The sequence below is a fragment of the Chiloscyllium punctatum genome, chromosome 1 (assembly GCF_047496795.1).
Source record: "Chiloscyllium punctatum isolate Juve2018m chromosome 1, sChiPun1.3, whole genome shotgun sequence".
Lineage (NCBI taxonomy): Eukaryota > Metazoa > Chordata > Chondrichthyes > Orectolobiformes > Hemiscylliidae > Chiloscyllium > Chiloscyllium punctatum.
In genome coordinates this window covers 89,405,642-89,429,441 of record NC_092739.1, presented here as the reverse complement: position 1 = coordinate 89,429,441, position 23,800 = coordinate 89,405,642, and the positions used below count along the sequence as shown (strand labels likewise).

At 40.9% G+C, this 23,800-nt stretch overlaps 1 protein-coding gene across 2 annotated transcripts in view; it reads left to right on the top strand.

Moving 5' to 3' along the window:
- Nucleotides 1-219: 219 nt before the first annotated feature.
- LOC140477133 (uncharacterized) overlaps nt 220-23,800 on the top strand; it is an 80,306-nt gene continuing 56,725 nt past the window's right edge. For both annotated transcript variants that reach the window (XM_072570502.1, XM_072570495.1), the window contains exons 1-8: nt 220-334; nt 1,213-1,310; nt 12,919-13,078; nt 14,592-14,698; nt 18,635-18,794; nt 19,071-19,168; nt 19,708-19,867; nt 21,399-21,505. In XM_072570502.1, coding sequence (XP_072426603.1) covers nt 1,241-1,310; nt 12,919-13,078; nt 14,592-14,698; nt 18,635-18,794; nt 19,071-19,168; nt 19,708-19,867; nt 21,399-21,505 — 862 coding nt within the window. In that variant the 5' untranslated portion in view covers nt 220-334; nt 1,213-1,240. The remainder of the gene's footprint in view (nt 335-1,212; nt 1,311-12,918; nt 13,079-14,591; nt 14,699-18,634; nt 18,795-19,070; nt 19,169-19,707; nt 19,868-21,398; nt 21,506-23,800) is intronic.

Here is a 23,800-nt window from a genome sequence, read left to right as displayed (position 1 = left end):
GCCGTTTCATAACACTGCCATCAACCAGTTATGAAATAATTCAGATTTAATCCACGTCCATCTAATTTTTTTACAGTTTTAGGTAACCGTATAGTGGAATTAATTTCAAGGATTCAGGACTTTTCGAAATCTAAATATTTCATAAGAAGTGCTGGTTAAAATTTAATACTGTTGCATGCATCTCACTGGCTGGGCATTTATTAACATTTTGCACAAAGATTCTGTTTGCTAAATTCCAAAGATTATCACTCTGTAAATGTGTTCTGAAAGTATTGCTGGAAGAAATAAGCTTTCCACTAACATCTGAAAAAGAACTGGCATGAGGCAAATTCAGGTAATTGCATTCTACATAATGACATTTAATATAGTTAGCATGCAACTCTTGATGCCTTATTTCCAGAAATGTCCTGAAAATTTTATTTGGGAACACTGTAAACTATTTTATCATACAGCCCTGACCAAAGCTCGGCTTGTGTTGAGTCCTGATTGCACTCTTAGCTACCTTCTCCCCAGCCCCACTCTCCTTCCATTTATCTCTCCACTCTGGAGGCTCCCAGCCTGATGTATCCTGATGAAGAGCTTTTGCCGGAAACATCAATTTTCCTGCTCCTCGGTTGCTGCCTGACCTGTTATGCTTTTCCAGCACCACTCTAATCTTGACTCTGATTTCCAGCATCTGCAGTCCTCACTTTCGCCTTGTGTTGAGTCCTGACTATATACAGCCCAGATATCTGTGCAGTAAGGACAGAATTGATTGTATTAACACAGAGGATTGCAGAATTAATTATGTAATTAAGTTAAACTGATAAATACTTGCATTCTCATTTCTATGATATTTTATGTTGGTTCAAAATCAATGCATTCAACTCCTTTTCCTGTAGAAGTTTATCTTTTACTGATTCTTGATTAAGAGTGTACGTTGCAAATAAACTTTTGCGCTTCTCTGTACTTTCCATATGTTCATCATTTGCCATGTGTTATATCATATAACTAAGGACTTCACTGGAACATTTCATTTAAAGGCTAATTTTCACATGTTGCTTAGCACAGACTGAATATCTAAGTGTGAATTTGTTGATGGTTTCTGAAGACAATGAAATTGTGATATGTTTAGATCATATTAAGTAATAAGTCAGAAAATATTGCAATATTATTCCTTATAAACCCTGTAATTAACAAAAAAATGTATTTATTTTCATTGTAATTGAACAGTGATTAAATAGCATCGAACAAGGACAGGATGAAGACAATTTTGTATCTTATTTACTTTATGGTCCACTTACCTAAATCTTTTTCACAAAGTTATGAAGGTAAGTCTTTTTGCTCTCTTTTGATCTTGTACTTGAAGATTGAATGTACGGAACAGATGAGTTGATTTAATTAAATATTGATCATAGAGTCATAGAGATGTACAGTTTGGAAACAGACTCTTCAATGCCAACCAGATATCCCAACCCAATCTAATCCCACCTGCCAGCAACCGGACCATATCCCTCCAAACCTTTCCTCTTCATATACCCATCCAGATGCCTTTTAAATGTTGCAATCGTACTAGTCTCCACCACTTCCTCTGGCAGCTCATTCCATACACACACAATCCTCGGCATGAAAAGGTTGCCCGTTAAGTCTCTTTTATATCTTTCCTCTCTCATCCTAAACCTATGCCCTATAGTTCTAGACTCCCCAAACCCAGGGAAGAGACTTTCTCCATTTATCCTATCCATGACTCTCATGATTTTATAAACATCTATGAGGTCACCCCTCAGCCTCCGACGGTCCAGGGAAAACAGCCCTAGCTTATTCAACCTCTCCCTATAGCTCAAATCCTCCAACCCTGACAACATCCTTGTAAATCTTTTCTGAACCCTTTCAAGTTTCACAATATCCTTCTGATGGGAAGAAGACCAGAATTACACACAACATTCTAAAAGTGGCCTAGCCAATGTACTGTACAGCCGCAACATGACCTCCCAACTCCTGTACTCAATACTCTGACCAATAAAGGGAAGCATACCAAATGCCTTCTTCACTATCCTATTGACTTATTTGGGTTATTTGGTTATTTGCTGGAACTGAGAAATAAGAAAGGGATGATTACCTTTTTTTGGGATTGTGTTATAGACCCCCTATTAGTCAGAGGGAAATTAAGAAACAAAATTGTTAGAAGATCTCAGCTCTCTGTAAGAATAATAGGGTGGTTATGGTAGGGGATTTTAACTTTCCAAACATAGACTGGGACTGCCATAGTGTTAAGGGTTTAGATGGAGAGGAATTTGTTAAGTGTGTACAAGAAAGTTTTCTGATTCAGTACGTGGATGTACCTACTAGAGAAGGTGCAAAACTTGACCTACTCTTGGAAAATAAGGCAGGGCAGGTGACTGATGTGGCAGTGGGAAGCACTTTGGGACCAGCGACCATAATTCCATTAGATTTAAAATAGTGATGGAAAAGGATAGACCAGATCTAAAAGTTGAAGTTCTAAATTGGAGAAAGGCTAATTTTGATGATATTAGGCAAGAGCATTCAAAAGGTGATTGGGGCAGATATTCGCAGGTAAAGGGATGGCTGGAAAATGGGAAGCCTTCAGAAATTAGATAATGAGAGTCCAGAGAAAGTATATTCCTGTTAGGGTGAAAGGAAAGGCTGGTAGGTATAGAGAATGCTGGATGACTAAAGAAATTGAGAGTTTGGTTGAGAAAAAGAAGGAAGCACATGTAAGGTATAGATAGGATAGATTGAGTGAATCCTTAGAAGAGTATAAAGGCAGTAGAAGTATACTTAAAAGGTAAATCAGGACGGCAAAAAGGGGACATGAGATAGCTTTGGCAAATAGAATTAAGGAGAATCCAAAGGGTTTTTACAAATACATTAAGGGCAAATGGGTAACTTGGGAGAGAACAGGACCCCTCAAAGATCAGCAAGGTGGTCTTTGTGTGGAACCACAGAGACCTTGGAGTGCAGGTTCATAGCTCCTTGAAAGTGGATTCGCAGATAGATAGGATAGTGAAGAAGGCATTTGGTATGCTTTCCTTTATTGGTCAGAATATTGAATACAGGAGTTGGGAGGTCAAGTTGCAGCTGTACAGGACATTGGTTAGGCCACTGTTGGAATATTGTGTGCAATTCTGGTCTCCTTCGTATCAGAAAGATGTTGTGAAACTTGAAAGGGTTCAGAAAAGATTTACAAGGATGTTGCCAGGGTTGGAGGATCTGAGCTACAGGGAGAGGCTGAACAGGCTGGGGCTGTTTTCCCTGGAGCTTCGGAGGCTGAGGGGTGACATTATAGAGTCATGGATAGGATAAATAGACAAAGTCTTTTCACTGGGATGGGGGAGTCCAGAACTAGAGGGCATAGTTTTAGGGTGAGAGGGGAAAGATATAAAAGACACCTAAGGGGCAACTTTTTCACACAGAGGGTGGTACGTGTATGGAATGAGCTGCCAGAAGACGTGGTGGAGGCTTGCACAATAGCAACATTTAAAAGGCATTTGGATGGGTATATGAATAGGAAGGGTTTAGAGGGATATGGGCTGAGTGTTGGCAGTTGGGATTAGATTGGGTTGGGATATTTGGTTAGATGGGCGGGTTGGACTGAAGGGTCTGTTTCCATGCTGTACATCTCTATGACTCTATGACTGTACTTGCGCCTCCACTCTCAAGGAACTATGAACCTGCACTTCAAGATCTCTTTATTCAGCAACATTCCCTAGGACCTTACCATTAAGTGTATAAGTTCTGCTAAGATTTACTTTCCCAAAATGCAGCACCTCGCATTTATCTAAATTAAGCTCCATTTGCCACTTCTCAGCCCACTGGTCCATTTGATCAAGATCCCATTGTAATCTGAGGGAACCTTCTTTGCTGTCCACTACACCTCCAATTTTGGTGGTCATCTGCAAACTTACTAACTATGCCTCTTATGCTCACATCCAAATCATTTATATAAATGATGAAAAATAGTGGACCCAGCACCAATCCTTGTGACACTCCACTGGTCACAGGCCTCCAGTCTGAAAAACAACCCTCCACCACCACCAAAGGTCTTCTACCTTTGAGCCAGTTCTGTATCCAGGTGTCTAGTTCTCCCTGTGTTCCATGAGCTCTAACCTTGCTAACCATTCTCCCACAGGGAACCTTGTCAAACGCCTTACTGAAGTCCAGATAGATCATGTGCACCAAAGAGTCTGTTTTCGTCCTATGCATCTCTATGACTCTATATATGACTCATTGATACCATAAGGCTCTTTATTTTTGCCCTATGGTGGAATGGTATATATGGGGGACGAGTGGTGGTAACAATTGACAGGAAGTTTATAAGGAGTATCTGGAAATGTAGGAAATATGGTCTGATGTGGGGGGTATGTAGAAAAATATGTGAGGGAGTTGCAAGTGTTGGCATAGAGGGTATAATGAGCATGGAAGCAGGTTGAGAGCATGAATTGAAATGAGGGTACGAAGGACCATGCAAGTTTGATCTGTTTGTGATACAATATATTTATGGACTATAAAAAAATGGAGTTTGATACTGTTTGGGCATTCCTGGTTTGAAGAGGCATGATTTCACGATTTCTTAGAAATAAAAAAAGCCAAAAACTTAAAGCAAACTGTGGATTATTTACTTCTTACTGGAAAAGCAAGCACGCTTGGGAAAAAAAAGTCCAATAAAAGCCTTTAAGAGAGACAATATGTTGATGTTATAGCCCTTAATTGCTGTACAAATAGATTTTGAAAAATTGTGAAGCTGTCATTACCTAACAACAGCCTCTGGACCAAAACTGCTGTGTGTTTTAGTAGATGTGATGTGAACAGTAATTGAAGAATCTTGTAGGCAAAAGCAGAGCTTTCTCTCAGTTAGTAAGAGTCAAAATAAAACCAGCTAAAAGATCTCTTACTGAAGTTTTTATGAAGATTAATGAAGTCTGAAATACCTGTGTTCCCAACTGTTTCTGTCTGGAAGCCGAAATTTAATCTGAAAAATCTTCCATCGTTCTGTGCCTGCAAGCAATTTGATCTTGTCACCAGATTGAGGAAGCTATAAGACGTAAGCTGATTTTATCTGCTAAATTCCTACCCTTTACCTACAATTGTTCTTTCAATTGCCTATTTTTTTTCAAACCCATAACATTTTTTGCTGAGCTATGTTATCTTATCTTGCTGATATATGAATTGTGTGTTTGAGATTAAGGGGATATAGATTAAATCTGGATAATAATTGCGAATTGTTAATCATTCTGTCACTTGTTTAAAGATTAAGCCTCACTTGTATTAAATGAATTATTTTGAGTCAATTCAGCAGCTTGGTGGATATTTCTTTTTCTTTTTCTAGAACAGCTTCTTCCCCACTGTTATCAGACTTTTGAATGAACCTCTTTAATGTAAATGTTGATCTCTCACTGCACCTTTGTGGCAGCTGTAACACTGTATCTGAACTTTATCCTGCTACCCTGATGTACAGTACGATCTGCCTGTAAAGCATGTAAGGCAGCACTTTTTACTGTACCTTGGTACAAGTGGCAGGAATAAATCAAATCAAAACTTCAAATCTTTGTAGTAGTATAAAAGAGAGATAAATTGACCATTTTTGGCATTCAATAAAGCATTAAACTTTTGATATAGGTTGTGGAGCAGTAGTACTTGATTATTCAAACACTCCTCCTCCCATCATGATTTTATACTCCACAACTACCTGATGAAGGAACAGCGGTCCGGAAGCTAGTGTTTTAAAGTAAGCCTGTTGGACTATAACCTGGTGTTGTGTGCTTTTTATCTTTGTGTTCCTCCCATCAGCATCACACATTGGTGTGGAGGGAGCATTGGTAAGACCTTTGCACCTTATCTAGCGAAAGGTTCTTGAATGCAAACTGTTTTCCAACCCCTATGTGGTTCTATGTATCATGATTCAGGAAGAAACTGGCCTGGCTCCATATACGTTGGGGTATGGCTGGGTGATGCTGATCTCCACACTGGAGTTGGTCAGATTGGGAGTGTAGGATAGCAGTTCACAAGCCACATCGTTATCCTGTGCCAGTGAATATCAAGCATGGAGATATAAATTTTGGCACAAACACTAACTATTCCAGTCCCACTTTCCAGCACTTGGCCCAAAGCCTTGTCATCACAACTGTACATCTAAATGCTTTTTAAATCATATGAGGATTGCTGCCTCCACTACCTTTAAAGTCCCAGATTCCCACTACACTCTGGGTGGAAAAAAAGTCAAATTTCCTCTAAACCTCTGACCCCTTCCCCTTAGTCTATGCACTCAGTCATTGATCCCTCCACCAAGAGGACAAGATCCTTCCTGTCTACTCTGTCTATGCTCCCCATAATTTTAAACGTCTTAATCGTGCCTGTCCTCTGTTCTAACAAAAACAAATAGTCTATCCAATCTCTGTTCATAACTAAAACTCGCCTACTTGCGGAATATTTCAGAGAACACCTCTGGGACACCCGGACCAACCAACCCAGCCACCCCGTGGCTCAAAACTTCAACTCCCCCTCCCACTCCACCAAGGACATGCAGGTCCCTGGACTCCTCCATCGCCAGACCATAGCAACACAATGGCTGGAGGAAGAGCGCCTCATCTTCCGCATAGGAACCCTCCAACCACAAGGGATGAACTCAGATTTCTCCAGTTTCCTCATTTCCCCTCCCCCCACCTTGTCTCAGTCCTAACCCTCGAACTCAGCACCACCTTCCTAACCTGCAATCTTCTTCCTGACCTCTCCGCCCCCACCCCCACTCCGGCCTATCACCCTCACCTTGACCTCCTTCCACCTATCACATTTCCAACACCCCTCTCCGAAGTCCCTCCTCCCTACCCTTTATCTTAGCCTGCTGGACACACTTTCCTCATTCCTGAAGAAGGGCTCATGCCCGAAACATCGATTCTCCTGCTCCTTGGATGCTGCCTGACCTGCTGCGCTTTTTCAGCAACACATTTTCAGCTCATAACTAAAACTCTCCAGCCCAGGCAACATCCTGGTAAATCTCCTCTGCACTGTCTCCAGTACAAACATATTCCTCCTATAATGTGAATTCCAGAACTGTACACAATATTCTAGTTGTAGACTAACCAGCACTGGATATGTGTTGTCTCTTTTGTAACCTCCCTGCTCTTAACATCTATGCCTTGGCTAATAAATGCAAGTATCCCACATCCCCTCTTAACCACTTCATCTCCCTGTCCTGCTATCTTAAGGGACTGGTGTATGCGCACACCAATGTTATTCTGATCCTCAGTGCTTCCCAGGATCTTACTTCATCATGTATTCCCTTGTTGTGTTTGTCCTGCCCAAGTGCCTTACCTCATACTTCTCTGGACTGAATTCTTGCCACTGACCAGCCCATCTGACTAGCCTGTCTATATCCTCACTAATCTAAGGCTATCCTCCTGGTTACTTATTATCCCAATATTTTTCAAATCATCCACAAATTTATTGATCAACCTTCTTGCATTCAAGTCTAAATCATTCATGCGTACCAAACAGCAAAGACTCCAACACTGATCCACTGGACACAGGCTTCCAGACATAAAAACACCACAACCATTACTCTCTGCTTCCTGCCACTCTATAAATGCTGAAGCCAGTTTGCTAAATAACTCTGGATCCCCTGGACTCTTATCTTGTCTATCAGTTTCCATATGGGACCTTATCAAAAGTCTTGCTGAAGTCCAAGGAGACTACAAGAGTGTGGTGCTGGAAAAGCACAGCAGGTCAGGTATCATCCGAGGAGCAGGAGAATCGGTGTTTTGGGCTGGAGCTCTTCATTAGAAATTTTTCAGATTAAATTTCAGCTTCCAAACAGCAACAGCTCCAGCCCAAAATGTCGATTCTCCTGCTCCTTGGATAGAGAACATAGAACATAGAGCAATACAGCACAGAACAGGATGCTGCCTGATCTGCTGTGCTTTTCCAGCAACACACTCTTGACTTTGATCTCTAGCATATCCAGGGAGACTAAATATATTGCCCTGGTCATCTCCTCATAAACTCAATCAAATTGGACCTCTCCTTAACAAAACTATGCTGACTGTTCTTGATTAATCTCTGACTTTTTAAGTGCAGATTAATTCTGTCTTTCAGAATATAAAGTCAAGAGATTATCCACTAGTTAGAATGACTGGCCTGTAATTTCCTGGTTTATCTTACATTTCCATCTTGAATAACAGGACCATATTGGCTACCCTCCAGTTCTCTGGTACCTCTCCTGTGGCAAAAGAAGAATTGAAAATTATTGCCGGCACTCCTGCTATTTCCTTTCTTGACTCAACATCCTAGGGTGCATTTGATCCAGCCCTGGAGATTTATCTACTTTTAAGCCTGACAGACCACTCAGAACCACCCCTCTTTCCAAGCTGTTTTATTTAATTGCATCACAGTCCTTCCATTTGATTTCTACACTCACGTCATCCCTCTCACTAATGAACACCAATCCAAACTTTCAAACCTTACCTACATTGTTTGGATCCATACTCATTTACCATTGTGGTCCTTACTGGGCTCTACTCTTTCCCTAGTTATCCTTTTACCCTTAATAAAAACTAAAAGAACTCTGGATGAGGTAAATCAGATCAAAAACAGTAGTTGCTGGAACAACTCAGCAGGACTGGCAGCATTTTTTTATTCATTCACGAGATGTGGGCATTGCTGGCCAGGCCAGCATTTATTGCCCATTCTTAATTATCTAGAGGGCAGTTAAGAATCAATCACATTGCTGTGGGTCTGGAGTCACATGTAGGCCAGACCAGGTAAGGATGGCAGTTTCCTTCCCTAAAGGATATTAGTGAACCAGATGGGTTTTTCTAATAATTGACAATGGATTCATGGTCATCGTTAGACTCTTAATTCCAGATTTTACTGAGTTAAAATTACATCATCTGCCATGGTGAGATTCAAACCCAGGTCCCCAGAACATTACTTGGGAATTAATAGTCCAGCGATAATACCACTCGGCCATTGCCTTCTGTGAAGCAAAATCCCAGTTCACATATTGGGTCAGTTCTGAGGAAGGGTGACCAGACCCAAAATGTTTACTCTGATTTCTCTTCACAGATGCTGCTGAGCTTTACCAGCAAGTTCTGATTTTGGTCCTTTTATCCTTGGTGTACTTGTAATATGACTCAGGATTTCCTTTTATTTTACCTCTCATTATTTTTCATGCCCCCATTTTATTCTCCTGATTTCCTTTTTCCCTTTGCACATTCTGTACTCTTGTATGGTTTCTGCTATTTTGAGTCCTCACTAATTACCATAAGCTTCCCTTTTTCTCCTTATCCAATCCTGTACATCCATGGTATCCAGGGTTGGTCAGTTTTGTTGGTGTTATTTTTTAATCTTTATTGGTACATGTTGGCGCAGTACTCTCCATATTTCCTACCTGAGTGCATCTGACGCATCTTATACAGATGAGATAATAAGCAGGATAGATTAAGGGAATGCAGTGGAGGTAATATAACCGGATTTTCAGTAAGTATTTGGTAAGGTAACACACATTAGGCTACTTAGTAGGATACGAGTTCATTGTGTTAGTACAAGTATATTAGCATGGATAGAAGATTGGCTAATTAACAGAAGTTAGGGAGTTGGGATAGGGGGAATATTTCCTGGGTGTAACTAGTTGAGTATAACGGTGGTCAATGCTAGGTCCACAATTATATACAATATATCTTAATTACTTGAATGAGGAGAGTGAATATCCTGTAGCCAAATTTGCAGGTGTTACAAAAGTAAATGGGAAGTCAAATGATGACAATGATGCAAGGAGTCTGCAGCAGTGTAGAATCATTGAATCCCTACAGTGTGGAAATAGGCCGGTTGGCCCAACAAGTCCACACTGACCGTCCGAAGAATATCCAACCCTGACCTATTCCCCTATCCTATTACTCTACATTTGCCCCTGACTAATGCACCTAACTTACATATCCCTGAATACTATGGACAATTTAGCACAGCCAGTTAACCTCATTGGACTGTGGGAGGAAACCAGAGCACCAGGAGGAAACCAACGCGGACACGGGGAGAATGTGCAAACTCCACACAGACAGTCGCCTGAGACTAGAATCAAACTTGCGTCCCTGGCGCTGTGAGGCAGCAGTGCTAACCACTGAGTCACTGTGCTGCAATAAGTTTAATTTCACGCTCTACCATGGTGAGAATCGAACCTATAATCCCAGATTATTATAATCTTGTACACTGGATTACTAGTCAGGTGACATTATCATTTTGCCACAGCCTCTCCTTAAGAGTCAGGCTAACCAAATGGTGAAAAACTGGGCAGATGGAAATAATGTGGAAGATATGAGGTTATGTATTTTTGCAGGGTAAAGGAGTGGAATATTATTTAAATGGAGAAAGACTGCAGAAAATGATGTAACAGAGGGACTTGAGAGTCCTCATCAATGAATCATAGAAATCTAGCATCTAAGTTCAGTGCGCAATGACGAAGGCAAATGGCATGTTGGGCATTATTTCAAGCGAATGGAGTAGGGAGGTTTTACTAAAAATATGGAAGACACTAGTAAGACAGTGCTGAAATGCTGCAAACAGTTTTGAGCCCCTTATATGTGGAAGGATATACTGACATTGGAGACAATCCAGAGAAAGTTCACTCGATTGATTCTGCATATGAATGGATTTTAATATGAGGAGAGGGTGAGCCTATTGGGCTGGTACTTATTGGAGCTTAGATGAGTAAGAAGCAAACTTATAAGATTCTTAGGGGACTTGATACATTAGATGTGGAAACGTTGTTTACCATCTAGTACCAGGGGGTATAATCTCAGAATAGGAGGTTGTCCTTTTAAGACAGAGATGACAAGGAATTTCTTCTCTCAGAAGATTGTGAATCTCTAGACAGACAGATTTGTAATCATTAAGGGTATCAAGGGTTATATATGTTAGGAAGAGACAAGGAGTTGAGGATTATCACATGCCCCATGATATAATTGAATGCAGAGCAGATTCGATGAGTTGGATAGCTTACCTGTGCTTCTGTATCTTATGGTCTTATGATTTTTTTTGGCATAAATAGAAGATTGGTGAGCTTAAAGGGACCAGTGTATAAGCACAATTGCATCATTTTCCAGTTGGAAAGATATAATGCTACAATGTGACCACAAATATTTCACAATTTGCATGAATGAATTGATTATGGTAACTAAAGTTGCTGAATACAGAAAGATAGGTAGATTAAGTTGTGAAGGGAATGTAAGGATCGTACAAAAGGAGAAAGGACAGGTTCAGTGAGTGGTTGAGATTTGGCAAATGGAGTTCCATATCAGAAAGTGTGCAAATGTCAATTTTGGGCAGGGATAATAGTAAAGAAACATGGTACATAAATTATGAGAGAATGTTAAGCACGAAAATAAGGAGAGACATGGTTGTCTTAGACGATTGAATGCATTATCTGAGATGACATAGCACCTATTGTTGAAGTTCACTTGAAAATGTAACTTTAAAACAGCGTTCTGGGATTTACATATGAAAGAACTGAAACCAACATGGTCATTCTAAAAGATGAGAGACTTAACAAACAATCCAGGTCTTTTTCAATATATAATTTCAGTTGCATCACAATGTAAACTTTTGCGATAAATTCTGTGTATTAAGATCTTATACTCCACACCTACCTGATGAAGGAGCAGTGCTCTGAAAACTAGTGCTTCCAAATACTGTTGGACTATAACCTGGTGTGTGATTTTTAATTTTGTACACGCCAGTCCAACACCAGCACCTCCAAATTAGGAAAACAATGGTGTCATCTATTGCAAGGTACATTGAATACAAAGGTAGGAAGGTTGTTCAATTACGATCAACTTCAGTTACGCAGGGATTGGCAAGACACCATCTGCAATACAGTGCTTTTGTGTGTAGGGTATTGATTTCCCGATTTATGGAAGGATATAAATGCGTTGGAAACAGTTCAAAGATTAACTCAGCTAAAACTCGGAATGTGTGGGCTTTCTTAGTGTGAAGATTGGTCAGGCTAGGCTTGTATGCAGTGGAATTTGGAAGAGTAAGAGGTCATTTGTTTAAAAACCTAAGTGGTCTTGACAGGGTGCACGTGAAAAGGATGTTATCTCTTATGAGCTAAACTGGAACTAGGACATACTGATTATAAGTAGGGGTCACCATTAAAGATAGAGTTGAGAAAATACTTCTTATAGAAGTTTGGGAGTTTTTGAAACTCAATTCCTGAAAAGGGGATAGGAAGGGAGTCATAGAGTCATAGAGACGTACAGCACGGAAACAGACCCTTCGGTCCAACTCATCCAGCATTTTGGGAGTCCTTTAACAATTTAAAGACAATGGTAGATAAATTCTTGATCAGAAACAGACTGAATGGTTATTGGGCCAAGATAGGTGTGTGGATTAATTAGATCAACCATGATTTTATTGAATGGTGAGGAGGCTTGAAGAACCAAAGACCCTAATCCTGCTCCCATTCATAATTTCGATGTTTGTTTGTTCATAATTTGCAAAGGGAAAAGAGGAGAGCCAATTGAATCCACCCCACCTGTTTGCAGCAGTGTATGCATTGGTCATTCCTAATTTCATCTATGGTTTATTCCCTGCAAGCATGTGGGGAGGGAGTTGATGCTGATATTTCCAGAGTCAGAATGGTCAGTAACCAGAGGAATCAGATTTGAGGTACTTGACAAAAGAAGCAAAGGAGACATGAGGTAAAGAAAACACAAAGTGAGCTGTTGTGACCTGGACTCTACTGCCTGGGACAGTGATGGAAACAGATCAAAGAATAACCTGCATAAAAGGAACTGGGTCAATACACAAAAAGGAATGAAATTGCTGTGCACTAGAGGATGAAAATAGATTTGGATCTTTTTGAAAACTTTCCAAATTTAATGCACATTTATGATGAGCACATTGCTAACACTAAACAATTTTTTTTTGCAGGATGTGCACGTGATCTGCTTAACAATGTGGATTTTCCTGGAAATGACATTGAATCAGTCCTTGCACCAGACGTCAACTACTGTCAGAAAGTGTGCACTGAGGACAGCAGTTGTCAGTTTTTCACTTTTTTAACAAGAGATTGGAACACAGGTAGCCGAAGGTAAATCTGTCAACATTTCATTGAGATGTTTATGCGGAATATGGAAGAGTTGTGACAAGGTTAGATCAGAGCCAAGCTTACCCACACAGGGTAATACTGACTGGGATTGGAGCAGCTCCTTATAGTCTTCTAGTAACCTAGAACTCTCACATTTCCTCAGTAGTGTTTGTCATTGCGCACTTAAAAACTAAACACATTGATTTAGGTCATTAAAGCACATTTATTTGGAATTAGGTTTTTAGAAGAAGAATATTAGGAACAAAGAAATAAAAACAGAAATAAGCCATTTGGCCCTTCGAAACGGCTACACCATTCAGTAAGATCATAATTGCGTTTCTGCCTTTATTATTTTGCTGTAATATTCTCATACATTTAATATCTAAAAGCTTTCATATTCTAACTTACCTAATGACTGAGCCTCCACATCCTCTGTGCTGGATCATTCTGAAGATGTGTCATCGTCTGAGTGAAGAAGTTCCACTCATCTCAATCTAAATGGTCCATCCCTGATCCTGAAACTATCTTCCCTGTATCTACAACCCTGAGCCAATTGAAAGATTCTTTCTACAATATTTGAGATCTCCTAAGTTAACTTAAGTGCCCAGATAACAGGTCAATGAGAACCATGGTAAAAATTTGTGTTTGAATTCAGTTTCTTCAACATTTTAAAGTCTGCCATTATTAACTTTGGATAATCATAATAAAGCAGGTGAATACAGCATCACTTTTCTTATATGACATATACTTGATTGAAAATTAATAAATGATGCTTAGTCATTAATGAATGAATCAATGGCTTTGAAGTCATTATGCTGACCAGCAGGAATATATTCTGTCAGGGCATCAACGATCTCCAGAGAATTAGTGATCAAATCCCATCCTTTAACTGAAAGATTCCTGACTGTATGAAAAAAAATCATCAAGCCCATCAATCTATACCAACTCTCCAAAACCCAGAACTCCCTCCCCCCATCCCACATTTAACATGACTAATCCACCTAGCCTGTACATCTTTTGACAGTAGGGAGCAATTTGGCACAGCCAATCCACCTAACCTGCATATCGTTGGACTCTGGGAAGGAACCAGAGCACCTAGAGGAAACGCATGCAACCACAGAGGAGAATATGCATGAGGGTTGGAATCAAACCCGGGTCTCTCGGGTGATGTGAGGCAGCAGTGCTAACCACTGAGCTACCGTACAATTTGACTGCATGAATCAAAAACACATGGATTCAATTAAGTGGACTTAGAAGAGGGATAGAATTAGTGATTCTTCGGGTGGTGTCTCTACCTTAGAACCAGGAGGTCTAGGTTCAAGCCCCACTTGCTCCAGAGGTGTGTATTGACATTCTCTGATGAGGGGGAAAAAGATGAAGAAGAATCTCCTGATCTTATCCTCCCACCAAACCCACCTTACTGTATTCCCAAAGCAGCAGCATAGATTTACCTGTACATCATGAAAAATGCATTTCAGAACTTCAACACCCACCTTCTATTCTCATTATCTTTCAGGTTTTATTGTTATTTGAAGAGGACGACAACAGGACAACCAACTGTGAAATCTAACTTACAAAACGTTGTCTCAGGATATTCTCTGAAACACTGTGGGACACAATCTTGTAAGTAACAAAGATGACATGTTGATGCAGAGAGCTTTTAAGCAGAATTTTCTCCTCCCTTGAAGTGACATGGAATTGGCAGAACAGTAAATATTGAGGCAGGTTGGCTGTGGAGAGATGCCCACTCCCTTAACTCAGCAATTACATTCTGGGCAGGAAGGTCAATGAGTGACCTTCCTAATCTGACATCAATTAAGGCCATTATCTGTTTATTACCAACTACTTAAGGGCCTCAGCCCTCAGTGCCTCAATAACCTGCCTTTTCTGCTGGTGACGAAAAATGACTGCCATCACTATTGGGAAAACAGGATGGCCTGTCTGCCATTTTGGAGATTCCTCCATTTCGCCCTAACCTGATGGCAGTAGAATGCATGGATAGCTGTTGGTAGTTATCCCTGGCCTCCCCTCCCACCCTCTGAGACCCTTCAAGACATGATTCCAACTTTTGGATCATGCTCAAAATGCCACTGACCATACTGTCGTGCCAGTCTTTATGGCTTCTTTTTAGGCAGCAGCCTGGGGTCTTGAATGTGTCACTGCTGACAGCTTCAGGTGGGACTGGACCTCTTAACTGTGAGATCTGATTAGTTGGGAACCTGGCTGGCATTTTTGCACCTGATTTGGGCTTGTTCGGGCAGCTTCCTCATTGGTGGGCACAGACGGATAGGGGCCCTTGTCCTTCAAAAAGGCCACACCCATACTTTGTGTAAAAAGGGAAAATTCTGGCCTTGATACTAATTTGATTTATCATGCCATTGGCTGATTAATATTGCATTTAATTTGTATGCAAACTTAAATCTCTACAGTGAGCTGAATACTAAATGGTCCAGAATATTTAGCAAGGATGGAAAGTGAAGAAGAGGTAGAAGTGTGGCTCTATTAGTTAATGACAAGAGGAAAACAGTTAAGGATCATGCTAAGTTCATAAAACCAAGATGTGCAAATGATTTGGATAGAGATGGGAAATGAAAAAGGCAAAGAGTCACTTGTGTGTATGATGTAGAAATTCCGTAATGGTTACCACATAGTAGAATGGTGCATTAAGAAAGAAATAATTGGTATTTGTCAGAAATGTGTGGTGAGAATCCTGGAAGATTTTAATCTATTTATAGACTGGAAAAGTCAGATGAACAAATGACATGTTAGAGCAGAATGGAATCAACTGAAGGTGAAGAAATAGTAGACCTGGAATTGTGCAATGAAATTGGATTAGTCAATGATCTTATAGAGGTATGCCCAGGCAGCCTCTTTAATTCTCTTCCTGATAGGATGGTTTGAGTGAAATCCTTGAAAAAATTTGAATCAAATTGATGACCACTCCAATAGCTACAGGGCTACCTTGTTGAGTCTAAAATCACTCAAGCCGTTTTTAAAAAATTCATTCACTGGCTAGACCAGTATTTATTGTTCATCCATAGCTGTCCTTGGGAGGATAGTGAGGAGCTGCCTTCTGAAAATATGGCACTTAATTTAGAGCGAGCACACCCATAATGCCATTAGGAAGGGAATTCCAGGATTTTGACCCCGTGACACTGAAGCAAAGACAATATATTTCTAAGTCAGGGTGGTAAGTGTCTTGAAGGGGAATTGCAAGTCGTGGTGTTCCCATGCATCTGCACCCTTGTCCTTCCAGATGCTAGTAGTTGAGGGTTTAGAATATGCTATTTTAGGAGACTTGGCAAATTTCTAGAGTGCATCTTGTAAATGGTAAACACTGCTGCTTTAACCATTGATGGTGGAGTTTATACACTTCGTGGTGAGGCCCGAGGGAGTGTTGCTGAACAAAGAGACCTAGGAGCGCAGGTTCACAGCTCCTTGAACGTGGAGTCGCAGGTAGACAGGATAGTGACGTAGGCATTTGGTATGCTTTCCTCTCTTGGTCAGAGTATTGAGTACAGGAGTTGGGAACTCATGTTCGGCTGTATAGGACATTGGTTAGGCCACTGTTGGAATATTGCATGCAATTCTGGTCTCCTTCCTATCGGAAAGATGTTGTGAAACGTGAAAGGGTTCAGAACAAATTTACAAGGATGTTGCCAGGGTTGGAGGATTTGAGCGACAGAGAGAGGTTGAATCAAGGCAAGTGGGGGGCATTCAATCACACTTATTCCTCCTCTGTAGATGGGGGACAGAATTTGGTGCGACAGGGAGTGAGTAACTCACGCCAAGATTTCTTGCCTCTGATTTGATCTTGTAGCCACAGTAAATATCTTCCAGTCTAGTTTTATTTCTGGTCAATATAACTCCTTGGATGTCCGTAGTTGGCTATTGTAGCAATGGTAATATGAGTGAATGTCAGAGGAGCTATGGGTAATTCTCTCTTGTTGGAAATGCCTTATTGCCTGGCATTTTTGTGGCACAAATGTTACTTAACATTAATCAGCTTAGCTGGGATATTGTCCAGGTCTTGTTGCATTTGTGCATGAACTGCTTTATCATCTGAGGAATCACTAATGGTGCTGGATATTGGACAATTACTGGTGAAAGTCTCCATTTCTGACCTTTCCAGGGAGGGAAAATAAAACTGAAAATGAAATGAAGTCATGTTCATGAATGAAGAAGATGAAACCTGTCAGACGCTGAAGGTATACAGCACTCTAAGATAGATTCATCTCATCCACCTCATTCAACTGTATAAAATAAACCACTCGGTTTAGAGAATGTGAGAACAAAGCTCACTGTTCAATAATTTCAGTCCGAGTCAAATTCTGAAGCAGTCTTTATTCATACGTTCTTGCAAGCCGGGTGATCATAAAGGCACATCGATCAGGAGGTTATATTACAATTTATACAGTTCAGTTGAATCTCTCGATACTCCCCCTTTACTTCATATCTGATAGTTGTATTGCTCTATGCAGCTGCTAATCTATAAGAAAGAGTTGCCTTTCAGCTCCTAATGAGCGTATGCTAAATCAAACACAATTTCCAGATTTGTTTTACTGGATTTGTAAATGCTTCAACCAAAAAGGCAGATTGAACATAAGGAAAAGTTAGAGCATGGAACATGGTTATTTAGCCTCTGGAACTGTGTCTGTTTGTTGTGTTACCTAAAACAAATTGCGAAGATGCAAACATGCTTATCTGTTCTTCTGCAACACTGGTATCCTAATGTTAGTTTCAATTTTTTTCTGACCTGTTGCCTCTCAACATTGGATCACATCTCACTTTTCTGCTTTGTACCTTGTTTACTATTTTGCATCATATTTGATGAATTCTTTAGACTCGTAAACCTTGGTGAAAGGGAAACTTTGTGAGCCTCGCAATCTCTGAGGATTCTGCTTTGCTGACCCCTCCCCTCCCAGTTCGACATGAGGTCAAGCCGTACAGACAGGGAGGGAGCACAGAATAATCAGCAAGTGCAGAGTCTCTATTTTAGTGCCACTTGAGAAAGCATCATCTCCTCTTTTAATGAGCACAATCAAAAATAGCTTGTTAACAGGAGGAATAAAGAAAGGATATATGAGTGTCAGGAATGGTTACATCATGATCAGTCATGTTTATGATTTTCCTTCATTGTTCCTTTTTACATTCCAGCATATATTGATGTTCTTGACACCATTTGTTTACTAAAATTGCCCCTTGGTACAACCCAGTAGTTGGAGCAAGGGGTCCAGCTTCTGATTTTTGATCCCTCATTCATGTCATTTATTTCCTTTCAAAACATGTTCGAACAAAAGCAGTGATTTTAGAATGTAAAATGTGTAACTCCTGCCTGTGATTCCAAGTATACACCTGGTGAAAAACTCAACATTTTGCCAAATGTGGTTCAGGCGCTTTTAAGATAATGATGTCGGTGGATCAAATTTTTGATTAGGAACAGTGAGGTGATATTAAGAGTACATGTCTCACTTTAAAATAAGATCCCAAATGTTCTCCTTGTTGATATTTGTTGCCGTTTTGCAGTAACTTATCAATTCCCTCTCCCATCTTTTGCAGCCTGTTTTGAAACTGTTTATGATGGTTTGGACTTTCCGGGAAATGACATTCGTCAGTCTGTCGTTGAGAATGAAGAGAGTTGTCAAAGAAAATGTACAGTGGAAGCTGATTGTCAGTTTTTCACCTTTGTAAAAGGAGAATTTCGCAATGAACGACAGCGGTTAGTCAGTTATTGAAATATATTTGTTTTTCTGAGGACATAGAAATCCTTGATTAGACGAGTGCAACTTTTCATCATTCATCGGAAATAATTTTCTTCCATTTTTATTCATCACTTTTAACTGAAGAAAAAATACCACCCCTTCACATCCACAACCTGCTGAGAGAATGTAATTTACACAATATCAGCAACAGAGACGCCAGACTAAATTAGAGAAGGATTAATGCTGGTTCCAACTTCAACATTTTAGTATAATGTTTCTGTGATTCTTTGTAGCTTTCTTTGCTACCGCAAGAAAAGTGAAAGAGGAACGCCACCAAAAATAACCATTCTTCAGAATGTCGTATCTGGATTTCCTTTAAGGGGATGTGAAGGTATGTCCCAAATGAGATTTTTGTTTTGACTGTCAAATAAATTCCTGCAGAAAGTAAACAAAGGGATCTTCAATTTCTGGATTTGTGGTGTTGCTGCATCCTGTTATGAATGCTGGTTGAAAATTAAACAACTCCATGGAGGACATTGCACCAATCGTCCCATCCACAAAGATGGAACAGCCCAGCACATGCCTGCAAAAGCTAAGGCTGTACCAGTTGTAACAATGTTCCACCAGATGTTGAGTGGATGATCAATGCTAGATGCACCAGAGGTCCCAGGCATCACAGATGCCAGTTTTGAGCCAATTTGAGTCACTGTATCTCTTATCAGGAAATGGTTGATACACTGGATATTTCAAAAGTCACAAATTCTGGTAATAGACCAAAAGGCTTGTGCTCCAGAACAAGTACACTTTTGAAAATGAATGAAATGTCGGGCACTGGGTTGTGAAAATGAAAATGGGCCTGATTGAAAACGGTCCTGCTGTAATAATTATTTCTGATAATCAGATTGCTAACACAGAACAATTTTTTTGCAGGATGTATACGTGATCTGCTTAACAATGTAGATTTTCCTGGAAATGACATTGAATCAGTCTATGCACCAGACGTCAACTACTGTCAGAAAGTGTGCACTGAGGACAGCAGGTGTCAGTTTTTCACCTTTTTAACAAGAGATTGGAACACAGACACCCGAAGGTAAATCAGTCAACATTTCATTGAGATGTTTGTGTGGAATATGGAATAGTTGTGACAAGGTTGGATGAAAGGAAAGCTTATCCACACAGGGTAACACTGCAGCTCCTTATAGTTGCGTAGTAACCTAGAACTCTCACATTTCCTCAGTGTTGCATGTTTGTGCTCCTTAAAACTAAACAGGGCACATTGATTTAAGTCTTAAAAGTACATTTACTTTAAATTAGCTTCTCACAGAAGACTATTAGTGACAAAGAAATAGAAGCACGAGTTGGCATTTTGCCCATTGAGACTGTTCCACCATTCAACGTGTTCACGATTACTCTTTGACTGAAACAGTACTCTTACTGCAATATTCTAATTTCCTCAGATCTTTAATGTTTCAAATTTTTCATTTTGAATATACTTACTTCATGAACCTCAAGAGTCATGTGGATTTAAAAATTCCCAAGAATGATCAGTCTGCCAATGAAGAACTTTCCTCCCATCCCATTGCTAAATGGACTATCCCATGTTTTGAAATGATGTCACCTTGATGTAGAATCCCGAGCCAGGCTAAAAATTCTTTCTACAATATTTGATGTCTCCATTTTACTTTAAGTAGCCAGATAGTGTACCCATGTGAGCAATTGTAGGAAATTGTGATTGGGATTCAGTTTCTTCAAATTCTTATTGTCCTCCACTAATAGTCTTGGGTGAATTGTTTTTACATAGGTCAGTACATCAATACAAATATCAACATATGTGCACTCAAATATTAAACTGAGAATGAATGAAAATGCACATTCACTTCATCACTGCAAAATGATCACATGATCCACAGAGTCACATTCAGTCAGGAATTCGACATTCTTCAGGGAAGAAATGATCAATTCCCACCCTTTAATTGTTATAATTAGCTGCGTGGGCATCCAAAGACGTGGATTGAATTAAGTGGGTTTGGATGAAGAAAGGGCAGAGGGCTCTTGTGTTACAATGGTAATGTCTCTACCACCATGCCACAAGAGTTAGATCCCACATTCTTCTGGGGTGATAATACTGTCTCTGAATAAGTTAACTAGAGACTATCTGAAGAGCTGCATGGTGACAGAGACACAGCCATGGGGACAGTGAGAAATGCTGGGTGTACAAGATGTGGATATGTTTTCTGGGGGCTGTAATGACATAGTGGTAATATCACTGGAGGAGTATTTCCAAAACCCAGGATAATGTTCTGAGGACATGAGTTTGAATCACACCGTGGCAGATGGTACAATTTAAGTTCAATAAACAATCTGAAAAAGAGCCTGGAAGGGCTCACGTAGCACAGTGACAGTGTCACTACTCCAGGTTCAAGTCCCTCCTGCTTCAGAGGAGTGTAATAACATTCTCTGAACAGATTGATCACAAAATATCTGAGGAAGAGGCTTTAGATTTTGTCCTTACACTAAACCAATTTCAGTTATCCTAAAGCAGCAGCTTCGACTTACCTGTGCATCACGAGCAACACATTTCAGAACTTCATTCCCCCCCTTGTATTCTCATTGTCTTCCAGGTTTTATTGTTATTTGAAGAGGACGACAACAGGACAGCCGACTGTGAAAGCTGATTTACAAAATGTTGTCTCAGGATATTCCCTGAAACAGTGTGGGACACAATTTTGTAAGTAGCAAAAATGACATATCAATGCAGAATTTTCTCCTCTTGAGAAGTGACATGAAATTGGCAGAACTGGGTATATTGCGGCAGCTTGTTCCCTTACAGCCACCTCAGCGATTATATTCTGGGCAGGAAGGTCAATGAGTGACCATCTTGACCTGTCACCAATGAAAGATTAGATTAGATTCCCTACAGTGTGGAAACAGGTACGTCTGCCCAACAAATCTTAGCCGACCCTCCGAAGAGCAACCCACCCGGACTCATTCCCTACATTCACCCCTGACTAATGCACCTAACAATGTGGGCAATTTAGCATGGCCAATTCACCTAACCTGCACATCTTTGGCCTGTGGGAGGAAACCAGAGTACCCGTTGGAAACCCACACAGAGACGGGGAGAATGTGCAAACTCCACACGGACAGTTGCCCGAGGCAGGAGTTGAACCCGGATCCCTGGCGCTGTTAGGCAGCAGAGCTAGCCGCCCCCATTATCTGTTCATTAATAACTAATTCAGGGCCTCAACTGACCTGACTTCTCTGCTGGCGTGAAAAATGGTACCTATCGCAAGTGGGAAAATGGAGCTGACTGCCTGCCATTTTATGGTTTCCTCCATTTCCCTCAATCTGTGGGAAATTAAGGGCACAGGTTTATGTTAGTGGGATGACTACATGAAGCCACGCCCTGCTCTTACCCTCAAACCATGACCCCGCTCAGATTGTGACACTAACTCCTAGATCATTGTCATAACCAAGACTGACCTTTGCGTTGGTGCCTGTCTTCATGGCTTCTGTTTAGGCAGCAGCCTGGGCCTTGAATGTTTCACTGCTGACAGCTTCAGGTGGGACTGGACTTCTCAGCACCTTGAGATGATTTGAATGTGCAAATACGGAGTTATTATGGTAAGTACGTTTGCAGATGACACTAAAATTGTAGGAGTGGTGGACAGCGAAGAAAGCTACCTCAGAGTACAACAGGATCTTGATCAAATGGGCGAATGGGCCAGAGTGTAGCAGATGGAGTTTAATTGCAAGAAATATGAGGTGCTGCATTTTGGAAAGGCAAGTCAGAGTAGGTATTGTACACTTAATGATAAATTCCTGGGGAGGTTGCTGAACAAAGAAACTCTGGGGTGCAGGTTCATAGCGCCTGGAAAGTGGAGTCGCAGGTAGATAAGATAGTGATGAAGGTGTTTGGTACACTTATATTTATTGGTCAGTGCATTGATTATTGGAGTTGTGAGGTCATGTTGCAGCTGTACAGGAAGTTGGTTAGGGCGCTTTTGTGAAGCTCAAAGAAAGAAATTATTGCCATTTGTTAGAAAGCAACAGAGAAGAAGACAATGAATTGTGTACATCAGAATTTTCTTTGGTGACAGTGATGTTATATTAAGAACACATGTCTGACATTAAAATACATTAACCATCAGGTGGAGGTGCCAGTGTTGGACTGGGGTGGGTAAGGTCAGAAGTCACATGACACCATGTTATAGTCCAAGAGGTCATCTAGAAATCACAGCCTTTTGGAGAGATGCTCCTTCATCTCTTCACCTGGCAAAGGAACAGCTCTCCAAAAACTTGTGATTTCGAATAGACCTGTTAGACTATAACCTGGTGTCATGTGACTTCTGCATCACATTAAAATAAACTTCCAAAATGATCATGTTGCCTGACAACATCCCCAAAAGTCACAGCTACCTGCCAGTGTGTCTTGGTCTGGAGGCCTTCCCAACATGACGCAGCTGCCTGCCAGCGTGTTGTGGACTGTTGGCCTTCCCAACATGGCACAGCTACCTGCCAGCGTGTTGTGGAGTGTTGGCCTACCAACATGGCACAGATGCTGCCCAGAGTATCGTGGTGTGACCTTCCCAACATGGCACAGATGCCGGCCACAGTATCGTGACATGGTGACCTTCCCAACATGGTGTAGCAGCCTGCCAGAGTATTGTGGCATGTTGACCATCCCAACATAGTGCAGCGGCCTGCCGGAGTATTGTGGCGTATTGACCTTCCCAACATGGTGCAGCGGCCTCCCAGAGTATAATGGCATGATGATCTCACAGACTGGTGGAGCTGTCTACTCCCTCACTTCTCCCCACCCCCACCCTCCTCTCATTTATCTCTCCACCCTGCACGCAATCTGCCTCTATTTTTGATGAAGGGCTTTTGCCTGAAACATCGATTTTCCTGCTCCTCAGAAGCTGCCCAAACGGCTGTGCTTTTCCAGCACACTCTGATCTAGAATCTGGTTTCCAGCATCTTCAGTCCTTGTTTTTACCTGTCTACTCCCTCAGCGTAGTCC